General features: G+C 41.2%; 3 protein-coding genes across 4 annotated transcripts; all 3 read left to right on the top strand.

Moving 5' to 3' along the window:
* The first annotated feature begins 319 nt into the window (after window positions 1-319).
* On the top strand, window positions 320-4,033 carry LOC145458366 (uncharacterized). The gene has a single exon (XM_080336724.1). The coding sequence runs from the start codon at window positions 1,502-1,504 to the stop codon at window positions 3,443-3,445; it is 1,944 nt and encodes a 647-aa protein (XP_080192850.1). The 5' UTR covers window positions 320-1,501; the 3' UTR covers window positions 3,446-4,033.
* Window positions 4,034-9,522: 5,489 nt separating this feature from the next.
* Window positions 9,523-12,233, top strand: LOC145458921 (phosphatidylinositol-3,5-bisphosphate 3-phosphatase MTMR14-like). The gene has a single exon (XM_080337433.1). It carries the CDS (start codon window positions 10,146-10,148, stop codon window positions 11,757-11,759), a length of 1,614 nt encoding a protein of 537 aa, XP_080193559.1. The 5' UTR covers window positions 9,523-10,145; the 3' UTR covers window positions 11,760-12,233.
* Window positions 12,234-18,613: 6,380 nt separating this feature from the next.
* On the top strand, window positions 18,614-24,926 carry LOC145458915 (haloacid dehalogenase-like hydrolase domain-containing 5). 2 transcript variants are annotated; one of them, XM_080337425.1, is made up of 9 exons: window positions 18,615-18,778; window positions 19,110-19,316; window positions 19,535-19,656; window positions 19,736-19,891; window positions 20,401-20,547; window positions 20,622-20,807; window positions 21,114-21,236; window positions 21,990-22,118; window positions 24,388-24,926. In XM_080337425.1, the coding sequence occupies exons 1-9, from the start codon at window positions 18,713-18,715 to the stop codon at window positions 24,608-24,610; spliced, it is 1,359 nt and encodes a 452-aa protein (XP_080193551.1). In that variant the 5' UTR covers window positions 18,615-18,712; the 3' UTR covers window positions 24,611-24,926. The 2 variants fall into 2 exon arrangements, with proteins under 2 accessions (XP_080193552.1, XP_080193551.1); XM_080337426.1 differs by lacking the exon at window positions 21,990-22,118 and having other exon boundaries at window positions 18,614-18,778.
* Window positions 24,927-25,815: the final 889 nt, after the last annotated feature.

Raw genomic sequence — 25,815 nt, 5'->3', positions numbered from 1 at the left:
GCGCACTATTTCAACCAGGAAGTGCTCCGAATCTGATAGCTGCGCACTATTTCCACTCAGACTTGCTCCGGATCTGATAGCTGCGCACTATTTCAACTCAGACGTGCTCCGGATATGATAGCTGCGCACTATTTCATTCCAGACAAGCTCCAGCGCTGATAGCTGCGCCCTAGACGATACGTGACCTTTAAATGACCTCTATGTCTGCGATTTTTGGTGATAGCTGCGATAGCTGTGATAGCTGAGTATATCCACAAGTGATAGCTGCGATAGCTGCGGGAGCTGCGATAGCTGCGATAGCTGAGTATATCCACGGGGCCGTAGCCTACTTATCATGAGAGAAGAGGTCTTGAGGTAGGCAGTAGGCACGACCACGTCGTGAACGGTGTCAGTGGCAGGCAGCAGTTATCATAAACGAAGTATAGTTTTACTTTGCCGGAGTATTCTTGTATACTTTGCTTACTTCCAGTACTTAATGAGGACTGAGGTGATTACTCAGTTCGGGTCAGTTGAGTGACCCTAGATAGGCTACTCATCGAGTTGAAACCAAATCTACTTTTCATATCTCTTTCAATGAAGTGGTTTTGACATATTCTCGAAAATCCATAACCCAACCGGTTAGCAGTAAGCTGCCTTCTTTAAAGCTTTGCCTTTATTTCAATTTTCAAATATATTTAAGACCATGTTAAAGTCTTCATGATCTCTGTTATTGGTGTTCTTCTGCGCTCTGTAGCTGTTCTTCCCCTTGGCCCTTGACCCTGTTATGTGGCCGTCTTCTCTGGTCCTTGTGTGAGATTTTATAGAGATCCCTTATAAAAAGCAACACTTCTAACTAACTACATTTACACTAACGACTATTATGGTCATTGGTCATGCAAATACTTATGCCAGCTATGACATCAATAACCAAGTGAACTACTGTCTTAATTCATATTCTTGGGCCATATATAGCATATAGGCTAGGCTATGTTGATTTGTTTAGTTTTGTACATTTCACAGAGTCTATATCTACAAATTTCGAGATGAATTTCAAGATGAATCCAATGGACAAGTCTACGTTGCTATGCAGTAATTTTTTACTCGTAAAATATGAAGGGAAAAGTCTAAAGAAGAATAAGCTGTAGCAGCATAATATGCAGCTAGTCATGTTGCAATAGAGTAAGAAGGGAAAGGGAGTAAGATAGGTAAGAAGAAAATGGAAACTTCGTTTCAAGTGTCCCATTCGGGAATTATAATTGCAACTTCTTTCTAATGTTCATGTTTTCTTGCTTCACTTTCACTGCCTTACATTATACTGAAGTAGAAGTACTCCAAAATCTATCCACCTAATCTCTTCTTTATACTATCTCTTCTTCGATTCTATCTATTTTTGCTGTATGCTGCTTTCCGTCTTTACACCTTGGCCTGCCTAGGATGATCTAACTTGGGTACTTCGCTTCATACCCACCAACTCTGGACTTCACCATCACAGCGATCTGACAGAGTACAGCTTTAATTGGGAATGAATTCTGCGAAGAAAGAGGGTGCTGAGCTAGTTAGGAAACCTTCATTTCTGCAAATAAAATATAGTGATTTGTCGCTCAAGGAATGCTGTGGTGCAGGTAGCTTTGGAACGGTCTATCGTGGAGATTGGATCTCCCAAAATAAGTGTGTTGCCGTTAAAGTCGTTTGCCATCTTGATGCAGAAGTCAGTATACTCAGCCCGTTGAATCACCCAAATATTATCAAATTCTATGGAGCATGCTGTGAAGCACCGAATTTCTGTATTGTATCTGAGTACGCTCCTTATGGAAGCCTCCATTCATTTCTCTCATCTAATTCTGGCGAGGAAATGATGTTCACTCAAATGCTGACTTGGGCAAAAGATATAGCAGAAGGTATGAAGTATTTGCATGAAGATGCATCAATGCAAGTGGTTCATCGAGACTTGAAATCTAAGAATATACTGATTGGAGATGGAAACTGCTTGAAAATTTGTGATTTTGGATCGAGCCGTGTGTTTGATGAGACTGTTGTTATGACATTTGCTGGCACGTACCCGTGGATGGCTCCCGAGTTGATACAAGGATTGCCGACGTCAACTCTGTGTGACGTTTATTCCTTTGGGATCGTCTTATGGGAAATCTTAACAAAAGAAGTGCCATTCAAAGGTTTGCAAGGCTTTCAAGTTGCCTGGGTTGTTGTTGAGAACCACGAAAGACCCATCATCCCCAGTAGCTGTCCGCAGCATCTATCGAATCTAATTCAGCAGTGCTGGCAAGGAGAGCCCTCTTTCAGACCATCGTTCAAAGAGATATTGGCGAAACTTGACAGTATTATGACAGACGGCGTGCTAGAGCGGGAAACAAACAATTTTACCCAGTCGAAGTCTAATTGGATTGAAGAAATGGCGTCGCAAATGAAAGTCATGAAAAATAATGAATCAAAGATCTGGGCGGAAGATGAAGCAGCGAGGAAAAGGAGCGCGATTATCAAACGATGGACGGAAAATTTAGGCGAAGAGCTGAAGAAGCATTCCATCTGTAAATACAGCTTCAAGTCTTTTCACAGGTCTGTCAGCATCACCGATGAGAGTCAGGTCACCATCAACAACGGAAGCAGCTCGACTGCCGGCAAGGAAAAAGCATCTACTGTAAATGACGGTAAAATTGAATCTTCTAGTGTAGCGAGTCGTCAAGAATATCACGCAAACGAGTCTTGTGTTTCAAAAGAGGATTTCAGTCTCGGCGTAAATTTAAGGGGCGAAAGTGGAATAAGTTCTCATCTCGGAACACGTCAGAACAGTAAAATGAAGAAGCAACTCTCTCTAGGATCCTTGGAAAACAGAGAGACAAGAAGAGCAAATTTACGTCGCCTTACAAGTGCTCCCTATGGTGCTTTGATGGATTCCGGAATAGCAACCGAACCCGTAACTCTAAAAATATCTCCTGAAATTATTGCCAAAGCACTCAGATCCTCTGAAATTCTGGATGATAACGTGCTCATTGTTGCTCACAAGCTGTTCAAAAACATAAAGCAGCTGTGCGATGTCGATGCATCTCGAAGGCTGGGTGATACCAGCAAAAATCTTACAAAGAGTAAAGTCCTCGTAAATGCAGAATGCCAAACTGATGCGAAGGCATGTAATGATGTTTCTACACAATGCCAGGATAATATCCTCGCTGATAGTGGTGGTAGAAGTGATCTCTCTTCTCCACTACAGAGATTTTCAAATCGGGGTGAGGAATTTGAATTTACGCGGGAAGGCAATAGGACGAAAAACACAATTCACGATTCTGAATTTGAGATATGTTCCGAGAAATGTAGCGCGCTGCAGGTGGGCTGGGCTAGACGAAATATGAACACCAGGACTGCTTCTCATGAAAAAGCTGTATCGGCCAGCTGGAAAAGAAAAGGCCAGGATTTTTCACTGTTGAACTCGTCGTTACGAGACAAATTCTTGTGAAATGTTTCAGATGTTTGACGTGTGACCTCGCTTTTAGCTGCGGATTGGATTATTGCTTGAAGACATGTCATAAGATATGCTGACAAAGTGCAGTTTGAACTCTGGATGATCTTAATTTAGATGTGGTGTCACTGTGTCCATAAATACACCGAGTCGATATAGTCATAAATCTATGATTCAATAAATTTGATAACTAATGTTTTTCCTGCCGCACATAACAAGTAACTTATGTACTTGAAGTTAGATCCTAATCACTGATATTCATCACGGTTTCCAGGTATATGTTGAACATTACATCCCTTACTTTCTGATTTATTCCTAATTAAAGTCTGGCACCTACAATTTGAGCTCGATACAGTCTCTGTTGTCTCTATATTTGCGCTCCCATGCTACTGTGGATGTAAGATATTTCAATATTCTTCACGCATTTCCTCTCAAGCGATACGATAATGTGGAAACTATTTTTATGTACTTTACGTCATTACAGCCATTTCTTGATATAATCTAGAAATCATTTCATGTTTGAAAAGGATGAGATTACAATTAATGCATGACTATTGACTGTGAATAAATATGTATGTCTATTGTGTGGCAGCGACTTGGTGTCCCCATTATCATTGTACTTGATTACCGTTGACGACATCGATTCACACTTGGCCTCCCATTGTGCAATAAGGCGCGATCAAGCCCTACTTCATCAATGTAATCGATTACAGTTGATCAGTTCACCAGGAATCCGACATTTTCGTATATGGAGTGATACTGATATGATATCGTCCCTGTTTTTTGTGAGACATTTGTGAATCAATGTCTCAAGCACTTCCACCGATTAGTATTTACTCGCGCTGATTGAAATACTGGGGAAATATTAGTAATCAATATTGCGAGACTACTATATTCCCATGAGATCATCATGGCTATAATCACGGGATTTCATAAGTTTCGAAGAAAGACTCTTCAGGTTCGGTATCCCTTTCTCATTTAATTGGAATATGCGTTGCGACACCCAGGCCAAAATGTTGTTATTCGGATATCATCGTGGTCTTGTCACAAGGGTAAATGTTGAGTTACACCTCGAGCAAAGTCCGCAAATTGGAAGCCAACGGTGACGTCCTTAGGTAGCTCGTTCTCGCAAGATTGAGAATAAAAGTCTAAGGCCTGCTTACACGCGGTGACGTGTTCTGATCCCGCGGCGTATGATACAATATATACTAGGGTTCCGAATTGATCATAGCTAATAGAGCGACCGTATCCACAATCCATGTCATATTAATTCAGGTTACCATATTTTGGAATCGGGAAAGGACGCTTTTACCAAATCAGAAGTTAGTTGATCATAACTAGAATCAGCTGATTTTGCTGAAAAATTTGGTGGGTTGACTAAAAACAGGTCATCACTTTCGTTCGACTCCCGGTTTACACACTTTTTACATAAAATTATTGGTGTTGACTAAAAAAAAGGTCGCCGTTTTCGACCGAACCACAAATTTCCCATTTAACGTCGTTTATGCCCAATTTTACTCGAATCTATCCAGTATCTTAGCTCTTAAAGATGTAAAGAAGGACGAATTACCAAAAAGAAGGACAGCATTTAGGCGTCATCGGAGGACATTCAAAAAACCCAAAAAGGAGGACGTATGGTAACCCTATTATAGGCTTACCATATTTTGGAAATGAAAAAAGAGGACACTTTTTCAGAACTTTGCAACTTGCAAAACCGGAGTGAAATTCTCAAAAACCGGTTAATTTTTCACACTTTGTGATCGGTTGACTAAGAAAAAAAAAAAGGTCATCGTTGCCAAAAATACCCTTTTTCTCTCCACATTGCCAGGTGGATGACTAAAAAAAAAAGGTCATCACTTCTACTCAGAGCTCAAAATAACGTTTTTTACTCCACATTGCCGGGTGGATGACTAAAAAAAAAAAAAGGTCATCTTTTCGCTCAGGGCTAAACTCACCGTTTTTTACTCCGAAATACCCGCCGGAGCTTCACTTCTGTGCTAATATGCGACATATCACTCGCAATTTCCTCTAAATCTGCCTAAATTTTCAAAAAAGAGGACAAAAGGGCGTCCTCCGAGGACACTTTCAAAAAAGAGGACGTATGGTAAGCCTACCCTATAATAACGTTTAATTACCCTTCCTCCGTGCGACTCTGGTACCACTAGAATGCTATATGTCGTAACGAATTGAACACGTCAAACATGCTCGCAGTTCCAGATTTGAGTAATTTGCTCATATTATACAGCGATCGAAGCTAGCTGCAGCGGTAGAATATAAAGAAACCGAAAGGTTTGAAATGCTCGCATTGAGGCACATGGATCAAGTGTGAATTCGCACTTGTGCGAACTGGCGCGACGACCGCCTGGAGACGAGACATAGGCTATACTATAATTAATTTCGATTATCACTGCAGTAACGGGGTAAATGATCGATGTGCGGCGTATGCCTAATTATTAAACAGTACGACAATGCAATCCGTTTCTCGTACCTTGCCATTACACAGAAGAGTCTTCGGCCATCGTGACGGGGATAACATGAGTAGACCATGCGACGCAAATGTGGTTTGTTATTATGTAGGCTATGTTGTATGCAAGTAAGTTCGACTTTAACCCGGCAACGATGAGATGTCAGTATAGTTTCAAGAGTGATATGGCTTGTGAGTTCGCGTATGACTGCGTTAACAGTGCGGTTTCGTCGCATTGTATTGCGAAAACCTGGTATCAAAACCAGTAATGTCAAAGCATGCGAACTTCGCTATCAGTGATGGTGGAGAGTCACGTCAGGCTTATTTTATCCCGCTAAGAGGCCGTATGTCGTGAGAAGTGCCTGTTCCATGGAATTATTTTGAAGTAATGTCAAAACAGTCGTTGACTGATGCAGAAAACAAGTTGTCTGCTCATGGTGTTTTCCGACAACAATGGGCATTTACACCAGACCGATATTATTCGGTAGGATATGGTAGGATTCAGTACCTGCCGACTTCAGCACGGCCAACTCCTAGGCTATTCAAGACGGCGCTTACGCGGATCGAATGGAGAGGAGGAGCCTAGATAAACCTTCCAAAACTTAGCTCGGACTCGAACCCTTGACCCATTGGTATTGCATAGGGTTACCATACGTCCTCTTTTACGAGGATTTGTCCACTTTTTTGAAAGTGTCCTCGGAGGACGCCCTTTTGTACTCCTTTTTGAGATTTTGTCCTCTTTTTTGAAAATTGAAGTCACATTTAGAGCATATGCCGTAAATTAGCACAGAAGTGACGCTCCGGCGGTTATTTCGGAGTGAAAAACGGTGATTTGAGGTCTGAGCGAAAAGTTGACCTGTTTTTTCTAGTCAACCGATCACATGGTGGTAAAAATTCACCGATTTTTGAGAATTCTTCTCCGGTTTTGCAAGCCTCAAATTTCTAAAAAAAAGTGTCCTCTTTTTAGATTTCCAAGATATGGTAAGCCTATTATTGCATCTGTGGATCATACTGTAGCCTACGCTATCCCAGCAGAAATGAGTGTTCGCTAGCCAGTTTAGCCCTGCCACCCCTTTGATTGATCGGTGAATGGATATCAGTAACATTTAGCTATGGGCACAAATTGATCCGGTAGTAAGCAGATATTACGGTTTGAATTCCTTCTTCGATTGCTTCTAATGAAAAATCACCGAATTTACTGATATCATTGAGTTGAAGAGCCAACTTGGCATCGCTAGAGGCGCAGCACGCCCATTCTCTTTATGCTGTTTTCATCGGCTGATTGCTATTGCTACATAATTAGGAATAGTTGCAGCTTACGCGCGGTGTTGTGGCAGTTTGCGCTTCCTCCCGGATGTCTTGATGAATAGCCAGCCGGTAATGAGTCTCGCAACTTGTCTTAACGCCGGGCTTATTTATTCATAAGCATACAAACAAGGGCAGTGAGGATAGGCTGGAGGGGAGGAATCCAAGAACATGGCGCTTTGTTTTGTGATGTTTGACCTGACCCGATCCTGATTAGGAGCATAATATGTTTAAGATAATTTCTACCGTGATTTGTCCTGCTATGGTGACATTGGGTCGGTAGTCTTTGTGTGAACAGACTTGACAAATTCTCTGTTGCCAAGCCATGAGACCTAAATGAGTAAGAACAGACCGAATGTTTATCGTCATTTTAGAAAGTCTACCAGATGTTGATGTATACTAATTTGGCCTTTGGTTTTACCAATTCATGTGTGCCTAATGCTGGTACAGAACGATCTTATGACTGAGCTGCCTGACCACAAGGATATGGTGTAAAAAGTGTAATATCACATGACTTTACACTCAATTACAAATATCATTACTCATTGAGTATTTGGCTTTTGTATGACCAGACCACCTTCAACTGCCCTATGCACAGATGATATCCTCAGTTAGTAATTCGAAATATAATTATTCCATATAAGTCTGTACGCCAGCCCTTCGAAATGAGTACGGGTCAAATTATACTCTCTGGTTTCGCCTGTACTGCTGTACCCTACGCCTGAGCTGTGACATGCCCCTTAATTTTAAATCTGTAGACTATTATTTAGTGTGCACTCTGTGCTATAGAGCCAGTGTCTCGTGCGCACCAACAATTTTACTACTGATAACCGATGTTCCCTCTAATTTTTGACGAGTCTGCGCACACTCACCAACTCGCTGCGCAGACCCTTGGACAACAGTGCGTAACGACTAAAAAAAGGTCATCACTTCGGATTTTTTGTGCGCAACTTAGATTTTCTGTGCGCAGAGACCTTGTCATCACTGCACATTAGCGCACGTGCGCAGCTTGTAGGAAACATTGCTGATAACTGTCTTCGGCGCACCAAACATGATGCGGTAAACGTACCGGTATTTCAAACAGGTGTGGATGTACTTAACGGCATTTTTCATGTTTTACTTTATTTGTAAGCAAAGTAAGATTGAATTCACGAAGTCGCTCTGATATTTTAATCCAATCTTTTCATTGCATCGCAGTCATGTGATGTTATCAATCAGTGTTGTAAAAAGATTTTCAGAAAATAATCCAAATTGAAGAATTGAAAAAGTCGGATTCCTGTCGAAATACTGTGTCCAAAGAAAAATCTGACACGGCTACTTTTTTGTAATTTGTGCTGACTAGATGGAATTTGAATGACAAAAGACCAAGGTGTCTAGTACTCACACTCGCAATATTGTGAAGTTGAGTCATTGAGTTTTGACTGCAATGGAAGTGATGCATAAAGTAGCCAGTTAGATCTTCGTATCTTATATTTTCAAGTCACCAAATTTGGGTCACGGTTTCGGCTTTAAATGGATGCCAACTAAGAGATAACCGATCGCAAATGTTGCGATGGTTGAGATGTGGGCCATTAACCAATAATGTAATCAGAACTATTTGGTGATGTTTCCATTACTTGTTTTGACTTGTCCAATGGCTATAGAATGAGTGTACATGTAGTGCCCATATGTGATACAATCGTCATACTGAGTCGCGGTACTGGGAATCCTGGATTTATATTAGTGTTGTTCTACTGTACTGATCCAGATGATCGCTCAGGATCGGACCTAACATTTATATAAAATCAATTGCTACAATATGTTTGGATGAGTGAGAAAATATTCTGTTAGTGGTGTCATCCTAAATACCTGTCAAGTTGATGATGCATATGGATTTTGATACTCTGATATGTCTTGTCAATCTAGTCGATGAATTTGATCAATGCGACAATCGCAAATTTCATTTATTGGAATCTGTCATGTCATTTTTAGTAGCGAAAGAATATTGAAATCATTATAAGAGTATTTAAAAGATGATAATTTTGAGACAACATCATCCATGTTCATCCAACTTAATATGACTTGATATACTCAATATGACCAATCCCTATGATAGACCAATCCCTATAATACCTAAGATACAGCTTGGAATTTATTAAGCAGCGTGGAAACATTGGAACTGGTATAAAGTAGGCTGTACGATATTGATTAGTGTTGTCCTAAAATGCCTCTTCAAATATTTTAAGAATGACTATTTCGGCTCATACGCGGCCAGTTCATTCTCATTGCGATGCATTTACAACATTAGTTTATATATTCCCTTCTGAATACTAGGCTATGGATTGTAGATCCTGATTTCCTATTTCTTTACTGCCATTGTGGTTCCTTGTGATTTCATGTTTCAGTTCAGTTACGGAAATGTTAGTTATTTCCAAGCACCAAGCTGTATGATATATCACAAGCATGTATGATATATATATATATGTTATGATGAAGTTTTTAGCAATAAATTGAATTGAATGTGGTATGATCTATGGCCATGAACGTATAGGTATCAGTAATAGGTGCTCAGCCGCTATATCAAACAATATTCAAATCAACACTGTCAGAATAAAGCCGATGAATTACTAGACGTCATCTACTGTGGCATGTGTATTGTTTGGCTGTATCATATTTCTTTGGAACGCCGGGTAGACATTGTCGGCCAGTATTGCCTAATAGTAAGGAGAAACTCGTGATGTGTGTTCCATTTACTCAATGCTTTTAATCTTATGAAGTGCGAGCGATCTTACCTTTGTATATTTGATGTGTGCCGGATCTATATTTCATTTCATATACGGTATGTGGAAGTAGATGAAATGAGTGGATCCATGTATGAACGATGATGATCTAACGCGCATTTGTTGATCGTTACAGTTGCCCATATTAGTATGATTTTTCATTTACAAAATGACTATGGACCTCGATATAACCACACTGTTATTCTATGCCCTCACTGGTGATGCGAGCTCTGACGGCCCCGACACCAGCAAGATATCAGACACCTGCCTGGAGCTTTTCGAACGGGATAACGAGTGTGAAACTTTAGAGAACACCAATGGTACTCTGTGCAACACTTATCCCAACAAAATTTTTGTACCATTGCCTGCGGAGGGAGGGAATTACTGTAAGCTCAAAGACTTTGTGCTGAAGGCGAGATTCGCGAGGACACGCGGAAGATTCGTCGCTCCGGTGCTGGTGTTTGGCGACAAGTATGTGTGCCGGTCTTCAACCTTGGCCAGGTCTCCTGAAATTTATTATCGGCAAACGTATGGCTATTGGATGCAAGGCGAGGCTACTAAGCCTTCGGACAATGTCGCGCCAGCTGATGACAAAGAGCCTGATTTTATCAAAGAAGCCGATCCAAAGTTGGTAGACCCGGATTTAGATGGCAATGAGTGGATGGTGGACAAAATGCGCAATGCCGACATCAGCCTCTTGCAATATCTCAAGGTCAACGTCATATTTGATTTGATGGTCGAGAAAAAGAAGGTGAAGTACGGAATGAACGTGACCTCGTCTGAGAAAGCCGACAAGAGCCAGAGGTATGAACCTTTCAGCTTGATCAGCGTGCCGTATCCAGGCTGCGAATTTTTCGTCGAGTACAGAGACAGCGGGTATAACGCCGACAAGCTCAAGTATGACTGGAAGCAAGCATTTGTCGACGCGACTCTACAGTTGCCAAGCTCGGTCGAAAAGGTGTGCAATGTCGCTTGGGACGACTACACCAACTGGGACTTGGTGACTTTGACGCAAAACTACCTGCTGCTACACCTACGACTGCTGGTGCAGGATGATTGCGACGGGATTCTGCTCCATTGCATATCCGGTTGGGATCGCACGCCGCTGTTTGTGTCGTTGATGAGGTTGTCTCTGTGGGCGGATGGTTTAGCTCACACTAATCTCAGCGCCCGCGAAATGGCATATGTTACGATAGCGTACGACTGGTTTCTTTTTCAACACCAGTTTATCGAGCGAATCTCTAACGGAGAGGAGATCTTCTTTTTTTGTTTCGACTTTTTGAAGTATATCTGCGATGACAAATATTCCTTATCAAGAAATCAGTTCAACGGCGAGAGCGCTTTCACCAATAGCAACGGACACACTAAACCTGCCAGCAATGGAAACTCCACGCATTCGTTGGAACGCAGCGATTCGCTGGCGCACTGTAACGATGGAAATACTGTCGAATGTGATAATTCTTCAACCTTAATTGCCGCGTCGGACGATATTGAAAAATCATATACACCGCCGGACCCATCTAATCAATCGAACGGGAATCAAGGCGAGCAAACCGCCGTGCTGCATGTTCAACAAACGGACGCGCCCGACGAAGATCCCACCACTGTTCCCACCGCTCAGTCATATCGACATATCAGGCTTATGGAATTGAGAAGCCTCGTTATGGAGGCTTACAAAGAAACCATCCAGCTGTTGAACGAACGGGAACAGACAAAGAACACCGGGCTGGCGGCGACGTTGATGAATCAGCTCTCGAAAACTTTCAGCCTCGTGAAGAAATGAAGGGGACCGCGTGTTCGGGAAATCGTGTGTCCGCCGGGATCATGCGAATGTTATCATTTTGTCACACTACTCAATTAGGACGGGTGTAACCCGTTCGGCGAATCCAATGTCCACTGTGATTTAGGTTTATTCCGCGTTCGTCACGTTTCTGTGGTCAGGCCTCGTCCCTTTGAGCTATTCATCCTAGGACATATATTCTCGAACAAGTGAAAATTTCTGAATGATTTGGGTCGGTCTCCGTGCTGCTCAAAGACCGAAGTCGACCATATATCCCCGAGTTTGGCAAGTGACTTAGTTATTGGATTGTAGAGAAAAATGTCTGGACTGCGTTGAAGTGGATACTTGAATTTTATGAGTGCGTTCGTCGTCGCTACCGCGGAATTGGGATTGATCGCTGTATTAATTATTGCTATAACTTCTGCATTGTCAAGCAACAGCATATGACTGTTGATAATAAAATTATATCGCAAGGTACATATTCTCACTGGTGTGGGTGGTGGCAGAAGTAAAAGCTATAAATGCGTTTGAAAGAATGATTGTACGTACAGTACAACGTGTAGGAATGAGGCTTGTTTGATCGGACAAATGTTTGCAAACATAGATGCCATATGTTGTATGTTGTAGTTTCAATATCAACAGATTAGGGAACCCTACATTTGAATATTACTTGTGATGTTGTGTTCCCATTCTGGTAGATGTGAGACTGGGTGGAATGTGATTTTGTGCTGCTTGAAAGTGTGAATTGAGGCTACGTGCATTTTGTAGTGGCTAGGTCATGACGATGTGCATGTGCTGGTCAGGAAACCTCGCAGGTTTAGGCGAAAGGATGTATGCCTAGGCGCAGATAAATCGACTTTGCTGATGTGATGGTAGAGGGGGTCGAAATAGTATCTTCGCAGATATTGCTCATGCTCAGGCGGGAAAAACAGCTGTAAGATTCCACTGACGTACAAGCAACTATGTCTAAGACGGACTAGAATTTCCTAAAACAGAAGTTCAATACAAGAAAGCTGAAAGTACTACAGTAAGTAGCTTCAAGATAGTCATGATGACGCTTACTGGATTTGTATTAGTCACCAACCCGCTATTACACACACAAATTGTGCGGTGTATTTCCATAAACTATGCCAGGGAAACTCAACTAGCACAATGATATATTTATCAAATCATTGCCAAATATTAGCAAAGGTCCGTCCGTATTCAGAACTGTGAAATTCTTGTAGATCGGCTAGATATCTCGCCAACCTTTTTGGTGGGGGGAGTTAGCGTAGCGATAAGCGCCTGCGGCCCGGGTTCGATTCCGCGTCGGCGGTTTATCTGGGCTCCTCTTTTCCCGCGTCGCCGTTCTTAGGGCGACCAGAAAGCCCAGAAAAAGATCCGATGAAAGAACGCAGTCACAAGGAATGGAAAGAGCAAGAAAGCGCCGCTGGATAGAGATTAACACCGAAAGAACTGTGAGATCGGGCACTAGGCCGAGGTGGATGCCAGATTAAGAGACCGCAACTGGTGGTTCGGCATCCTCCTATCTGTTCATTGCATCACATTGTGTCTAATTGCATTGTACATCGTGTGTGTCTTGATGAGATGAAAATATAATCCCATGATTGTTGAGTATGATTGGCTAAACTTGTAGTGATGAGTCGCATGACTAATAATGTAGCGATAATGCAGATAGTCGAGCTTGGCACCAGTTGATAGGAAACTCAGCTCTTCGCATTGAGTCGACTTCTTATTCGCGAATCCAGCAAAATTACGCTGTTGAAAATGGAGATTAGCAATTAGGGCTAGGCAAAATCGAGTACCTGAGTGATTAGATTCTGAATCACGTAAAATGCTTCGAGTCGAATAATCGAGTATCACTAATTATGACGTCATAGCAGAATAATATTTGTCAAAGTTCAAACATGTACCTTTTATGGATACTTTGTTATTTTTTTCGACCATACCGATTTCATTGCACTTGGTGACAATATTGTGTGATGATCAATTCGGAAATGTGCTATTTCCAGTAATGTTCGTAGCATTTGTACTTCATGTTTCGTATGCTACGACACGGCCAATCAAGGTTTCAAGGCTTCAACAGTGAAATTAGCATAAACTCGTTGATCGTTGATAGACTCCTCGTTGATAAATCAACTTTCAGTGGTGAGGAGCGTATAATTTCAGTACTCGAAAAAATCGTCTTTTACTACTCGACTCGAATCATTAAAATTAATACTCGATTCAGATTCGAGTACTCGAATCATTGTGCCCATGCCCAGCCCTATTAGCAATTCTCCTATAAGTATTACTGGGGTAGGAATAATACCGAAATTGACTCATGTACAAAGTATTAGCCTACATATGCGTAGGCCTAACTATAAGGTGGCGAAAGGCGCCTTAGCCTCCCCCTCAAATTTCCATACGTTCATTTGATGCGCCTATATGATCATTGCTCATGTATGGAAGTATAATTGGCGATTTCTATTATTTAATCCGGTCAAGTCGTATAATTTATAATGCGACACACAAGAGAAGAAAGAGAGAGTGAGAGAGTGAGAGTCTATATTTTCATCCAACCAAAATTTATAAAAAAAACGGCAGTGGTGGTGGTGGTACAGAAAATATGCATGCACTGCACAGTATTCGGTATTAGATAGGAATGATTCATAAGACCGTGAAGGTCATCTAGTCTGATCACACCAGCATCAAACAGGGACACTTGACTCTGAACAATCCGGCCGTAAAAATGCTTAGTTATAAAAGAAAATAGAAGAAAAATTAAACGATGGTAGCAAATGATCAATGAAGCAATGTCTGGGCGGGGTAGGACAACAGTGTTAGTGTAACGACGGGAGGTGACCAAGTAGGTCTTTTTTTAATCTATTATAAGGCAATTCACGGATATGTGTTGGTAATGCATTCCAGATGAGACAAGAGATGAGACATGACACAATGCGATGTAATGATCTGATATGAGTAGCCTAGGGTATTGTCCCTCACTATTGAAAAGCGAAGTGGCTCCAAACGACGTGGTAGACTTCATTAACCAAACTACTAGCCTCTCTCAGTTTGTAAATTGCAATGATGGTAGTGACTGATTCTAGTCATTGGAAATATAGTGCGGCAAAATTTATTAACAATTGCGTAGCGTTATGGGGCATTTCTCACACAGTCAGAAATTTCGGGGACGAAAGGCGTCTCATGCAGCAAGAATTCTTGCTCGACAAATAGATCAATGCGGAGGCGTAGCCAGAGATCGAAAAACGCTTCCACTACCGTAAAGCTTGTACACATTGTGACATTATTTTTGTTGATTGATTAAAAACTGGCTCAAAATCTCGATCACATACCATGGACCTGGAGTCATAATTTTAGCTCACAAAATATTAAATGACCGTTAGAGAGCACTGTCGGAACTCTGAAAGTATAGATAACTAACCTACCAATGCCAATCTCCATAACAATGAAAAATTCGAGGCTGATTGTGGGAGTTCCAGGGCCACGGGCGGAATAAAATTTACATTTTCGTAACCAGTGGAGAGTCAGCTTTCGATTGATACCCGTTTTACCAAATTTAATGCTCGGCAAGCCGGTCAAAAATGACCGTCAAATTGCCTGTAGCCGAATGGAAATTGTGACGTGATACAATTTCACTGAGGCGTGAGATTTGGCTGTGTCGACACCATATATGACACTATGATTTGAGGTCATTGTCTGTAAGTGGTTCTAACCTTCTCCCTTCGAAGCGCACCCTAACTACTCAAGCAAATGTGCTTCGTGGGGATCAGGGGTTGTATTTATAACAAATAACACATTTAAGGTTCAACATTAGCAAATGAACAGCGCAACTTCCCTTTCACTTACTATATATTTTCCCGATGTTACTCAACACCACAGTATGTGCTTGACAATGGGAATTTCGTTCGCATAAAAAGGGATCCCAGCAAAATTAGGGCCGGATGACTTGAGGTACGGGAGTGAAAGCGATCATTGAACCAAATCAATGACATCACCTTGAGTTTCCGAATAACTTCTCTCGTTTAATCTGTATCGGGGATAAATCAGACGCCCAGCCCGCTTTAAAAAGTTCTACAAACCTTTCGAAGCTACGTGAGCGGTCTCTGGAAGTAAGCGCTCCAATCTCTTGCTCGGCTCAACCAATTTAAATGTAAACCTTGACGATGCTCAAATATAATGAGAAAAATTCCGACCGCCACCATACCATATTAGGGGTGAAAAAATTCGATATCGCAACAAATAATATATTCGTATTGCCGAATTTATAAAGATTTCGTACGGACAGTCATCAGGAATCAGGAGTCAATTTCTGTAGTTGCGGTTAACCAAATTGCTAATATAAATATAAATTTGTTGCCGTGATGTCATAATGACAAGTAAACATGAAGAAACGCGAACGATATATAGGAAAATACACAGAGACAAACGTGGCCATAAAATGACCGAAATGCAAAAAAAAACGGTAACCAGCAATAATGAGTGACTCATGTGACTAGCAGTATAACTGTAATTGCCGACGCCTGCTGCATCAATAGGGTCAATTTCACGTATCGCCTCTTACCATTTTAAAAACACATTGATATTTACGGTGAGACGAATCGATTTCGAAGCACGGGCATGCCGTTTCCGGCACTGTGAACATAACATTGGAGTGTCGGAAAATTATCGTTTCAGTATCGATTGAAAACTCGACTTTGTACCTAAAGCAAACATATCAATGAAATGACTTCATAAAACATCGCTCGTCCTTCCGTTGCGAGTAAAGTCTTGGAGACAGTAAAGGCAAAACACGAAGGTAAAGACTCTATATCACAGTCCGATTTCGGCCTGGTGTAAATGACCAATTAACCATATAGAATACGGTACGTCGAAACATCATGTTTACTAATTCGAAACGCTTTCCGACTCGAATGATGAATTTAATAGCCGTCGCGTCGCTGCACTTGCACATGAAAGAAGTCAGGAAACGGCTTGGAATGTTCAAATAACATTCAAATAGAATAATGATAGTAGTTCCATTGGATATATAATTTATTTTCGACCATGACTATTTCATAGCACTCATATGATAGTGTTACTATATTTTGGGATCCGAAAATAATTATATCGGACGAGAAAATGGGTAGAAAAGGTAATTTTTACAACTCGACTCGTGGAAGACGCGCTCGAACGTCCAGATTCCAGATTTCCCTTCGTTATAGCCGTTTTCAGTTGAATTTCAGAAGAATTGACAAAAAGGAGGATATTTGGGAGTCCTCCGCTTCCACTGGTTGGAATTGAGCTAAATTTAGTAAGTATCGTTTCTGTAAACAGCTTAACAATTTCACGGGGTGAACAGAAAATTTTTATTTATTTTTATATAATAAAAACACTTTCTTCTCTTGTAGCAATAGGGCTACTAGTTGGAATTGAACCACATTTGGTGTGCAGCCTTGAATTAGGTAACGTAACAATTTTATCAAGTATCCAGTGCAATTTGAGGAAAAGTCATTTTTGAACATCCCCTGTGTTCAAGCCGATCGAGATTTCAGGGATTCTATGACGGGAAGAGAGTGAGTCGATTAAATAGTTTGGGAAATATTGTTCGTCACCAGGGGGGTATAGTTTTGGTAAATGAACAATCAGTCTCGAGAGTAGACCATTGCAATCAATGAAATCTACTCGGACTCGAGAACTCGCGAAGTTGTTCTCAGTATTCGTCATTGGTAATTCTCGAGAATATCTGTGATTGCTTGTATGTATACTTTTGACACCTTCAATTAAATTTGAAACTTACGTCCCAATCCTCTGTAATAAATTACAACGTTATTGCTGGCAAAATAAGTATGAGGCCTAACTGATGGATGTCAGAGGACCCTGTTTTGCATGATTTAAGTGATAAATTTAATCTAGCATAATATACAAACAAACTGAGGTGTTGTCTCACAGAAAGCATGTTACTAGAATTGTTTATTCCTTCTGATTCATGCTGAATTGTTGATTCAACATGAAGAATACGAGCGATTGTAGCACATCAGACTTGCGCTTTTGCATACTTTCCGACTGTACATTTGTGCGCTGCACAGTGCACACATTAGTCAAGTAGCTAATCATGAAAAGGGAATACCAGCATTGTATCTCGGGTCAATTATTGTAACCCTGGTGAACCTAATTACACGCACTGAACGCGTGCCGGCGACCTACGCAACGTGTGGCTACTAAGCGAACAGAAAGACTCATTCCAATAAATGTGTAGTCCAGATTTATCCTTCGTATCAATCTTGCGCCGCTCAGAGAGCTAGGTGATAGTGACTCCGATGAGCAATGCGCACAATCTCAATTCTTCGAAAAATCAAGACAAAGTATGCCATTGCTTCGTAGGCTCGTTGCATTATTATGGAAAATCTCTACTAGTGACGGGTTACACAATGGCGGTTATGACATCTTTTTTGGTCACTCACAATTCCTCAGTCTAGTCACATATCAGGCTCCTGCTGCATGACAAGACCGTGAATTATTGTCGCGTTCAAAACTCGATCGCTTCAGCAGCGAGTAAGCTGCAGACTGCAGCGCACAAAGAATGTCATCATAGTTGTTTACAACAATATTGGACCAGCTGATTCGCTCGCGTCCGCGACTCAAACCGCGTTGCGTAATATATTTACGATTCTCCCAGAAGAGCGTTTTGTATGAAGTGAAGTCGATAATTTTGAGGGTTGGTGTTCATTCGCGTGATGGGCGGATAAATAAAGGTTTTGTAGCAAAAGTAGCGAGATATTCATGTTGTGAACACCGTGCGTCGCAATTATTTGTATTACCCCGGTCGACAGAGTTCCTTCAAAGATATCGCAGCCGATTGCAAAATCGCTGACTAATTTAAATGTTGCAATGTTTTCTACAGCGTCTATATAAATATTTCTCAGCCAAAAGGCAGATCAGATATTAGCAGTTGTTGGATAGGTTAACACTCTGGGATGAACATGGATTACTACAGAAATACTCACGGACTTGACGATGGAAATAATAATTACAAATCCCAGGTACGTTGATTTTTGAAGACGCTAACCAGTTGATTGTAGTTCGAATCCAATCCAACTCCATAGTACTATATATGACCTATTTATGCGCATTACACGTACTTCAGTTATTCCGGATACCATCAAAGACTTTTCATAATTAGCGATCCGCCAAGGGTGGTGACACCTTATTAGGACTGACTCCGTGGGCGCAGCACATGCAGTCGATATATATATTTTTTTTTAATTGTCTCTTTCAGTTCTGTTCTCCATCTACTTGTTGTGCCAATCATTTCTAATGAAGTCATACATTACGAATTATAAAATCATGAAATTCCACTCTTTTCATCCACAGGATGAATCTCCGAAATTTGGTATAATGTTTGATATTGACGGGGTGCTATTGCGAGGGAAAACACCAATTCCGCAAGCTCGCGACGCGTTACAATTGCTGATGGACGAACGAGGCGAACGTTTCGTTGTCCCGACAGTGTTCTGTACAAACGGCTTTGGACTCAAAGAAGTCAAAGCGGCTACACTATCAGACAAACTCGGCGTCGAGGTAGGTAGACATGATTATGATCACTGTTCAAGTTCGGATACCCTCGAAGTTGTTGCGATATCCCCAAATTTATTATATTAACGTTTGTGTGCAAAATTCCACAGTCAACATAAAATCACTTGATCGTATAGCTTCCTGTAAATTCATCGCTTCGCAATGTAGACTAGTATTACGTAACATTGTTGTTCACGTGACTTTATTTATTTTGTCTGTCGCAGGTGAATCCAGACCAAATTGTAATGTCTCAAAGTCCCCTCGAAATGTTCCATGACTATCACGACAAATGGTGCCTGGTGTCAGGCCCGGATCATGACGGCGGTAGCGTGAAAGTTGCGAAAAGGTATACATTGCACAGTGCACTACACAATTCTGTTGCGGCATCGGAATGTTATTTATGCTTTCACGTTGCGCATTTTCAGTCTGGGATTTCAAAAGATCTTGACTATTGAAGACGTCCGTAAAGCTTATCCATACCTCGATTGGGTGGACAGGGCGAGATGGCCGCAAGAAACGGTCGACGACGATCACGAATTCCCCGCTATTGAAGCGGTGGTCTTACTCGGCGAGCCAGTGAGGTAATCAATTTCTAGTTGAACTGCCAAGCTTGGTGTTTACCGTGTCTCGTGTTAATGAGGCTTCAACTAACGCCATTACAGGCAATTCAGTGTAAGTACTAACTTCTGTGATTGGAATAGTTAGCCGATATTCACCTGTCGGCAATAGTTTGGTTGTAGCTATAGTTCTAACAACCAATCATACACCAACACACATTCGCAAAATATAGATAATTCGATGAATACTGCGGAACCCTAGAGGTTTGGTTTCCAAATTCAATTAATTTGCACTGTATGGCCCGCGCAATATTTTGTTCAATATGAGTTTCTTGCGTTTCCGCATTAATATCAAATCGTAGAATAGCCCGCACTCGGACTGTTCCTCCGTTTGTGCAACTTACTATTGTACAATGAACGTAAATTCTGCAAGTATGCGTCACATTCATCGGTCGTACCGTAAAAAATGTGGTTCCCGTTGTTGTTAATTCATGTGTTCAGCGACTTTGTCAAACAAGAGCTAAATTTTATAGATGGGAGACAAACTTGCAGTTAATCTTGGACGTTTTATTGACTGATGGAAAACCTAATCGCAAAGCAACAATGAAAAAAGGAACTCACCTACCCGTATTAGCAGTAAACATGGACCTTTTATGGATGGCAAAAGCACCGACGCCACGGTAAGAACTTACCATCGAAGCTTTGCCTGGTCGATCAGCACTATTTATACGATGTATTCGTCGTGGCGTTTCAGGTTTGGGCACGGTGCCTTTTTGGTATGTCTCGAGAATTTGTTCAAGAAAATTACGGGCGAAGATTTAGAATACACTGCGCTGATCGGGAAGCCTAGCGAAGTAACATACGAGTATTCGCAAAAACTAATTGAAGAAATAGCCACATCGCTTGGAGCACCTCACCTAAACACAGTTTACGCCATTGGGTATGCAACATTTTGTATCTTTTTTCGATCCGGCCCGTTAAGCTCGTCGGTATGATCGGGAACGTCAATATGGTGATTGCGTATTGAGATCGATTCCATAGCAAATATCATATACTCTCCACGGGCGGTTTATTCTTTCGAAAAGCAGGACTGGGGCCATAAAGAGTATGATTGATTTAAGAAATGAATGCGTTGTATATTGATGAGGGCGATCGATCAACCCTACCAAACGATACAGGCATAGGCCTATAGCAAAGCGAAAGTTTCGTTAAGTGTGTAGTAACAAAATCGATGATCTAACTTCAGAGACAATCCACTGACCGACATTTACGGAGCCAACATGTTCAATAAATTTCTGGAAAAGAAGAAAAGAGAACTAGCGCACAAAAAGGAAGACGTCGAAAAACAGATGGAATGCCAGCTGTCCAGGTGAGCGATGTATGTATTCATGACAGCGTTGCTATGTCCCAGTTGTTGCTGCAGCGCAATAGTTCTGAAACCTTTTTCTTACCTCGAGGTTCCATGATTTTGATGCATACCACAGGTTGAGAACCACTGCTATAGCGGGTTTCGCTTTAGCAATAATGGGGATATGTCATACATGGTCATTGGTCAATGAATAAACGCCACAGTTTTAATATGACTCCTTAAATAATAATTAATGGGATGTGTTATTTGGATTGTCATTGGTTATACTGTCTCTTCCGCCTGGTTATACCTTGTGGCGTATAACGCCGGCGTATATTACCGTCACCAGGTATCTGACAATTGTGTAAAAATCAATAAAGGTATCTAGTTATGAAACTGTTTGTTGATATCTTCGAAAGGGAATGGAACTAAATTTTGATTTTATCGGCACATTTACCCGAGCGCCAAACTCATTAGAATCACAAGCATGCATATAATGCTTATAGCCTTTTGTATGGCGTGAGAACTGTCGTGTTTATATAAAATTGCTGAGTTTTCGATAATATTGAATGTTTGTCATCGCGTGACGAAGGATGAAACCGCAATATTGACAATTGCGGTTGTGCAACGATTGTCTTGTCTTGTGCTACATAGCGCTGATATTTCAAATCCCACGTTTCGGTTGGAATTCGCTCCTTGTACTGTGCATCCACACGTTTTCGATGTTAAGACGGAACAGGCAATGCTTGCGAATTAACCCGTGCTAATTTTCAGTTCCCCGCCGAGTTTGTTCCACGAACCATCGGCTCCCTGTACAGAGTTGACTGATTGTTGTGAAGCCGTGACGTCAAACGGGCATATTGCGCTGAATGGCGACATTACAAACGTGCGTGGAGTCCGTAGGTGAGACCAAATGTAGCCTATACGTAGCATAGGCACGGCGCATTTGATCCGCTAACCTCGAATGACTCCAAGTGCATGGTGCGTTGTTTTGCTGCAGTGGTCGCGTGCTGGCCTATCTTCGCTGGACAAATATAAGCAGCTATTTATGTATAACCATCGATATCCTGTCTATTTACAGACATTTCGCAATGTCGGCTTTATCATAATATTTATATTTTATTATCTTATATTCTTGATTCGTTTTTGCAAATTGACATATCGCCAATTTGATTGAATAGCAGTTGCATAATCGCTAGAAAGCACGACCTCATATCACCGACCACTATCGCTAACGTTTTGTCCGCCGGAGGTGGAACCGAATTTAAGGGTGGATATCATAGAGTTCGCTTTTCTGGGAGAATGCCAATCGTTTGATTAAAACTTTAATCGTGGCACATAAAGTTGGATGTGATTTCGCGCGAGGATTATCCCGACTCATCTGGCGAAACTTTTTATCCAGCGAAGTATAGGTTAGGTTGACACGATTAACAGACGATCAGCATTCTCCCGGATAGGCGAAATTTATGATCTCGAATCTTTAGTTACAAATATCAATAACATTTCCCCAAAGTCTTTATTCCAAGAAGAATTAAAATCGGGTCAAAGTCCACAGATACTTTTTGCGATTTTCAACCCGAAGCTATGCTCAATTGCTCATCCCCTCACCGTATGCGAACGTACAGCGACATTTGGCAGTACAGCTATGTCGCTTTAGTTCAATTCGCGCTTTGTATTAGGCAACGTGTATATAATTAAGCAGTACTTACAACTCCAAAAATTAGATTTCGCGTGCTTGCTTGTAGACGAGATATTTGGTATACGCACTTTTGTACTTTTCTTTGTCTGCGCCGATGACTAGCACCGCTTATTGGCTGGTGATTACACCGATGACGTGTTCAATGATGAGGGTTTACGGCAATATCAATTAAAGTGGCTTACCGTTTATTGCGTATTCTAGATTTCACTAAGATACACTTCTAAATGGGTTACATTCGTAGAAATTTTATACAAATGTAAGAGATTGACCACGAAATGACGGGAATCACATGCCACAACTATATAGGTATGGGAAAAATCGTGCATCTGAGTGCGTCGATACGGAATCGAATATTAGATTCAAGCCGAGTATCAGTCAATACGAAGTCATAACAGTATGGATCATTTGAAAAGTTTAAATATGTACCTTTTAGCGACCACAAAGAAAATAATCTCAGTTACACACCACATTAAAGAAAATACGATGTTTTTAACCATACCTATTTCATTGAGATTTGTGAGAAGGTTGCTGATCGGTCACCGTTTCGCAAAAATATCGTTTCCACTAACGATTCTTGATATACATGTTTTCGGTGCTGTGCTATAACCGATCTATATTTCAAACTTCCATGGCGGAAAGAAAGTATAGAAACTAAAATTTTCGTTGATAGTAAAACTTTTACCGGCGAGAGCGATGTAATTTCAGTACTAGAAAATATAGTCTGTCACTATACTCAACACAAGTCAATACAATTTATACTAGATTCGGATTCCAGTACTCGAATAATTGTGTCAAGTCCTATATAGCTATGTAATATGAGTCCACTGCGTGTTTATTGCATATATTATTCAGATATATGTATTAAAGCTGGAAAGTATTGGTATTTCGATATGAGATTTAATATGCACCCTCAAAATAGCTTAGTTCCAACCATAGATTATCACTATGGGAATCATGAGGGCTTTTCATTGCATGTAAATGTATGTTCGAAAACAAGTAAATTTGCATGCATCTCATTAATTTAAGTTGAGTAATTATGACAGCTCTAACCCAAAAAGTGCATGACCACAACCATGCATTGGGGGCCTATGAACAGCGATAATTATGCAAGGCGTCAGATATTATCAACAAACTCTTTCTCGTGGCCTGTTATAGCAACCATGTATAGCGTATACATATGGGCTGCATGGTATCAATTGTTCTTATTGAGCTAATGCATATAACCGAAATTAGGGCACCACAATATTCCAATAAAATTAAGCGATCTATTGGTTGTATGGTGAGACAACAGTCGCAGCTGCATCTCAAAATGCACAACAAATGTTCAAATCCGGGTAGCTCACTGTCTCTATGATTGGCTCGTGATTGTATTTTTATGATTATTGCAGGGAGTGCTCGATATTCCTGTAATTGTTTTTGTGTGTTATTAGTGACCGATAATTCGTAAGACTACAGCAAAGCGTTCATTTTCAGGTGTTCATCCATACTAGTCCGGACCGGTGTGTATCAACCGGAGCCTGAAGCAGAAGACTCGGACGAAGCAGAGACTTTAGTGGACCACGGACATCGCGACTTGCCTTACACTCCAGAAATTACCAGGCCCGACCACATAGAAGACGACGTCAAATGTGCAATCGAAAAAATATTCAAAATCGAAAAGTGGCCGGGGAAGAAATGTGCACTCCAGTCAAGTTAAATGCACTAACGAGCAAGCCTTAAGATTTCTTGATACACCATAACTGTCTGCCAACGCTGCTTATTACGTCAGACCCATCGCCCGGTACGGGCATGACTGAACTGAGTCGTATGTTGATCGCGGCATCTTGTCGATAGATAGACTATCATCGGTCAGCATATTTTCAACAGTCAGCTTTGTCTGCTTTGTTATTATTGTGTTTGTTGATCAGTACGGCCGGCAGGACTCATTTCTTTTCGCGTGTTTTCGTGGAGTATAATGCACTGTAAATCGGAGTAATAAACCGGCGATTGCAATGTAGCGAACATTAACCCGATTCAACATTTGGTTCATTACGTACTTTTTATTGTCCCGTGACTCGCAATTGGATTTTATCACCATGTGAAATATATATGTTCTCCAATCGTGAGGTCAATATCAGGGATTCTGTGTACAAGGCTATATATATGCCTTGATGTTACAGGTTTATCTAGGCTTCTAATCGCACGCAATCCGATCCGTATTAGCGGTGTCTTGCAAAAACCTAGAACGAAAGTGGGTTGTGTTATATAGAGGTCGGCAGCTCAGGAATACTAGAAAAAGCGGAGTAAAATGACTGTAGATATCGACACACAACGAAGCAACAACCTTCATAACCCACGTTGCGTTTTCCATGTGAAATTTAGAACTTTCATCGGCTGTTTATGTGATATGCGGTAGCAGTTCTGATCCGTAACAAAATTTGCAATCTTTAGTACTCGATCTTGTTGGAATAGGGATTGTAACGACCGCTCAATGAGACATAAAAGGACAGTCCTTGATGAAGTAGAATCAAGCCATTGTTATCTTACTTTTTACTGCAGACATATCAACTCAAGGTGAAATGTCAACACTACCTAGGCCTATAGAATAAGCAAGGGTGCTGCCAAGTTTCAACCGATTAATTCGATCGCTTCCGTATGTTTAATTGTTTATTTTGAGTTATCGGTGGCAATTGAACTGTAGTGGTCACTTCGTATCAGACCCCTTTCCCGTTATTATGCTCCGTACCGCTACAGAAATTTGTCTCTGTCAGATTGAATCATAGACTGTAGTGGCCTACGGTAGGTCATGTATGAATCAGAGATGAGCGGATTTGAAATTTCTATGTCCTAATCCAATCCAAATCCGAAGCTTCAAATCCTAATCCAGAACTATTGTATATTCAAATCCCTGTCCAATCCGAA

This window comes from Botryllus schlosseri, chromosome 16, assembly GCF_051294905.1.
Source record: "Botryllus schlosseri isolate E-star chromosome 16, Bs_hap1, whole genome shotgun sequence".
NCBI classification, from domain to species: Eukaryota; Metazoa; Chordata; class Ascidiacea; order Stolidobranchia; family Styelidae; genus Botryllus; species Botryllus schlosseri.
This window is presented reverse-complemented; position numbering and strand designations above follow the sequence as displayed.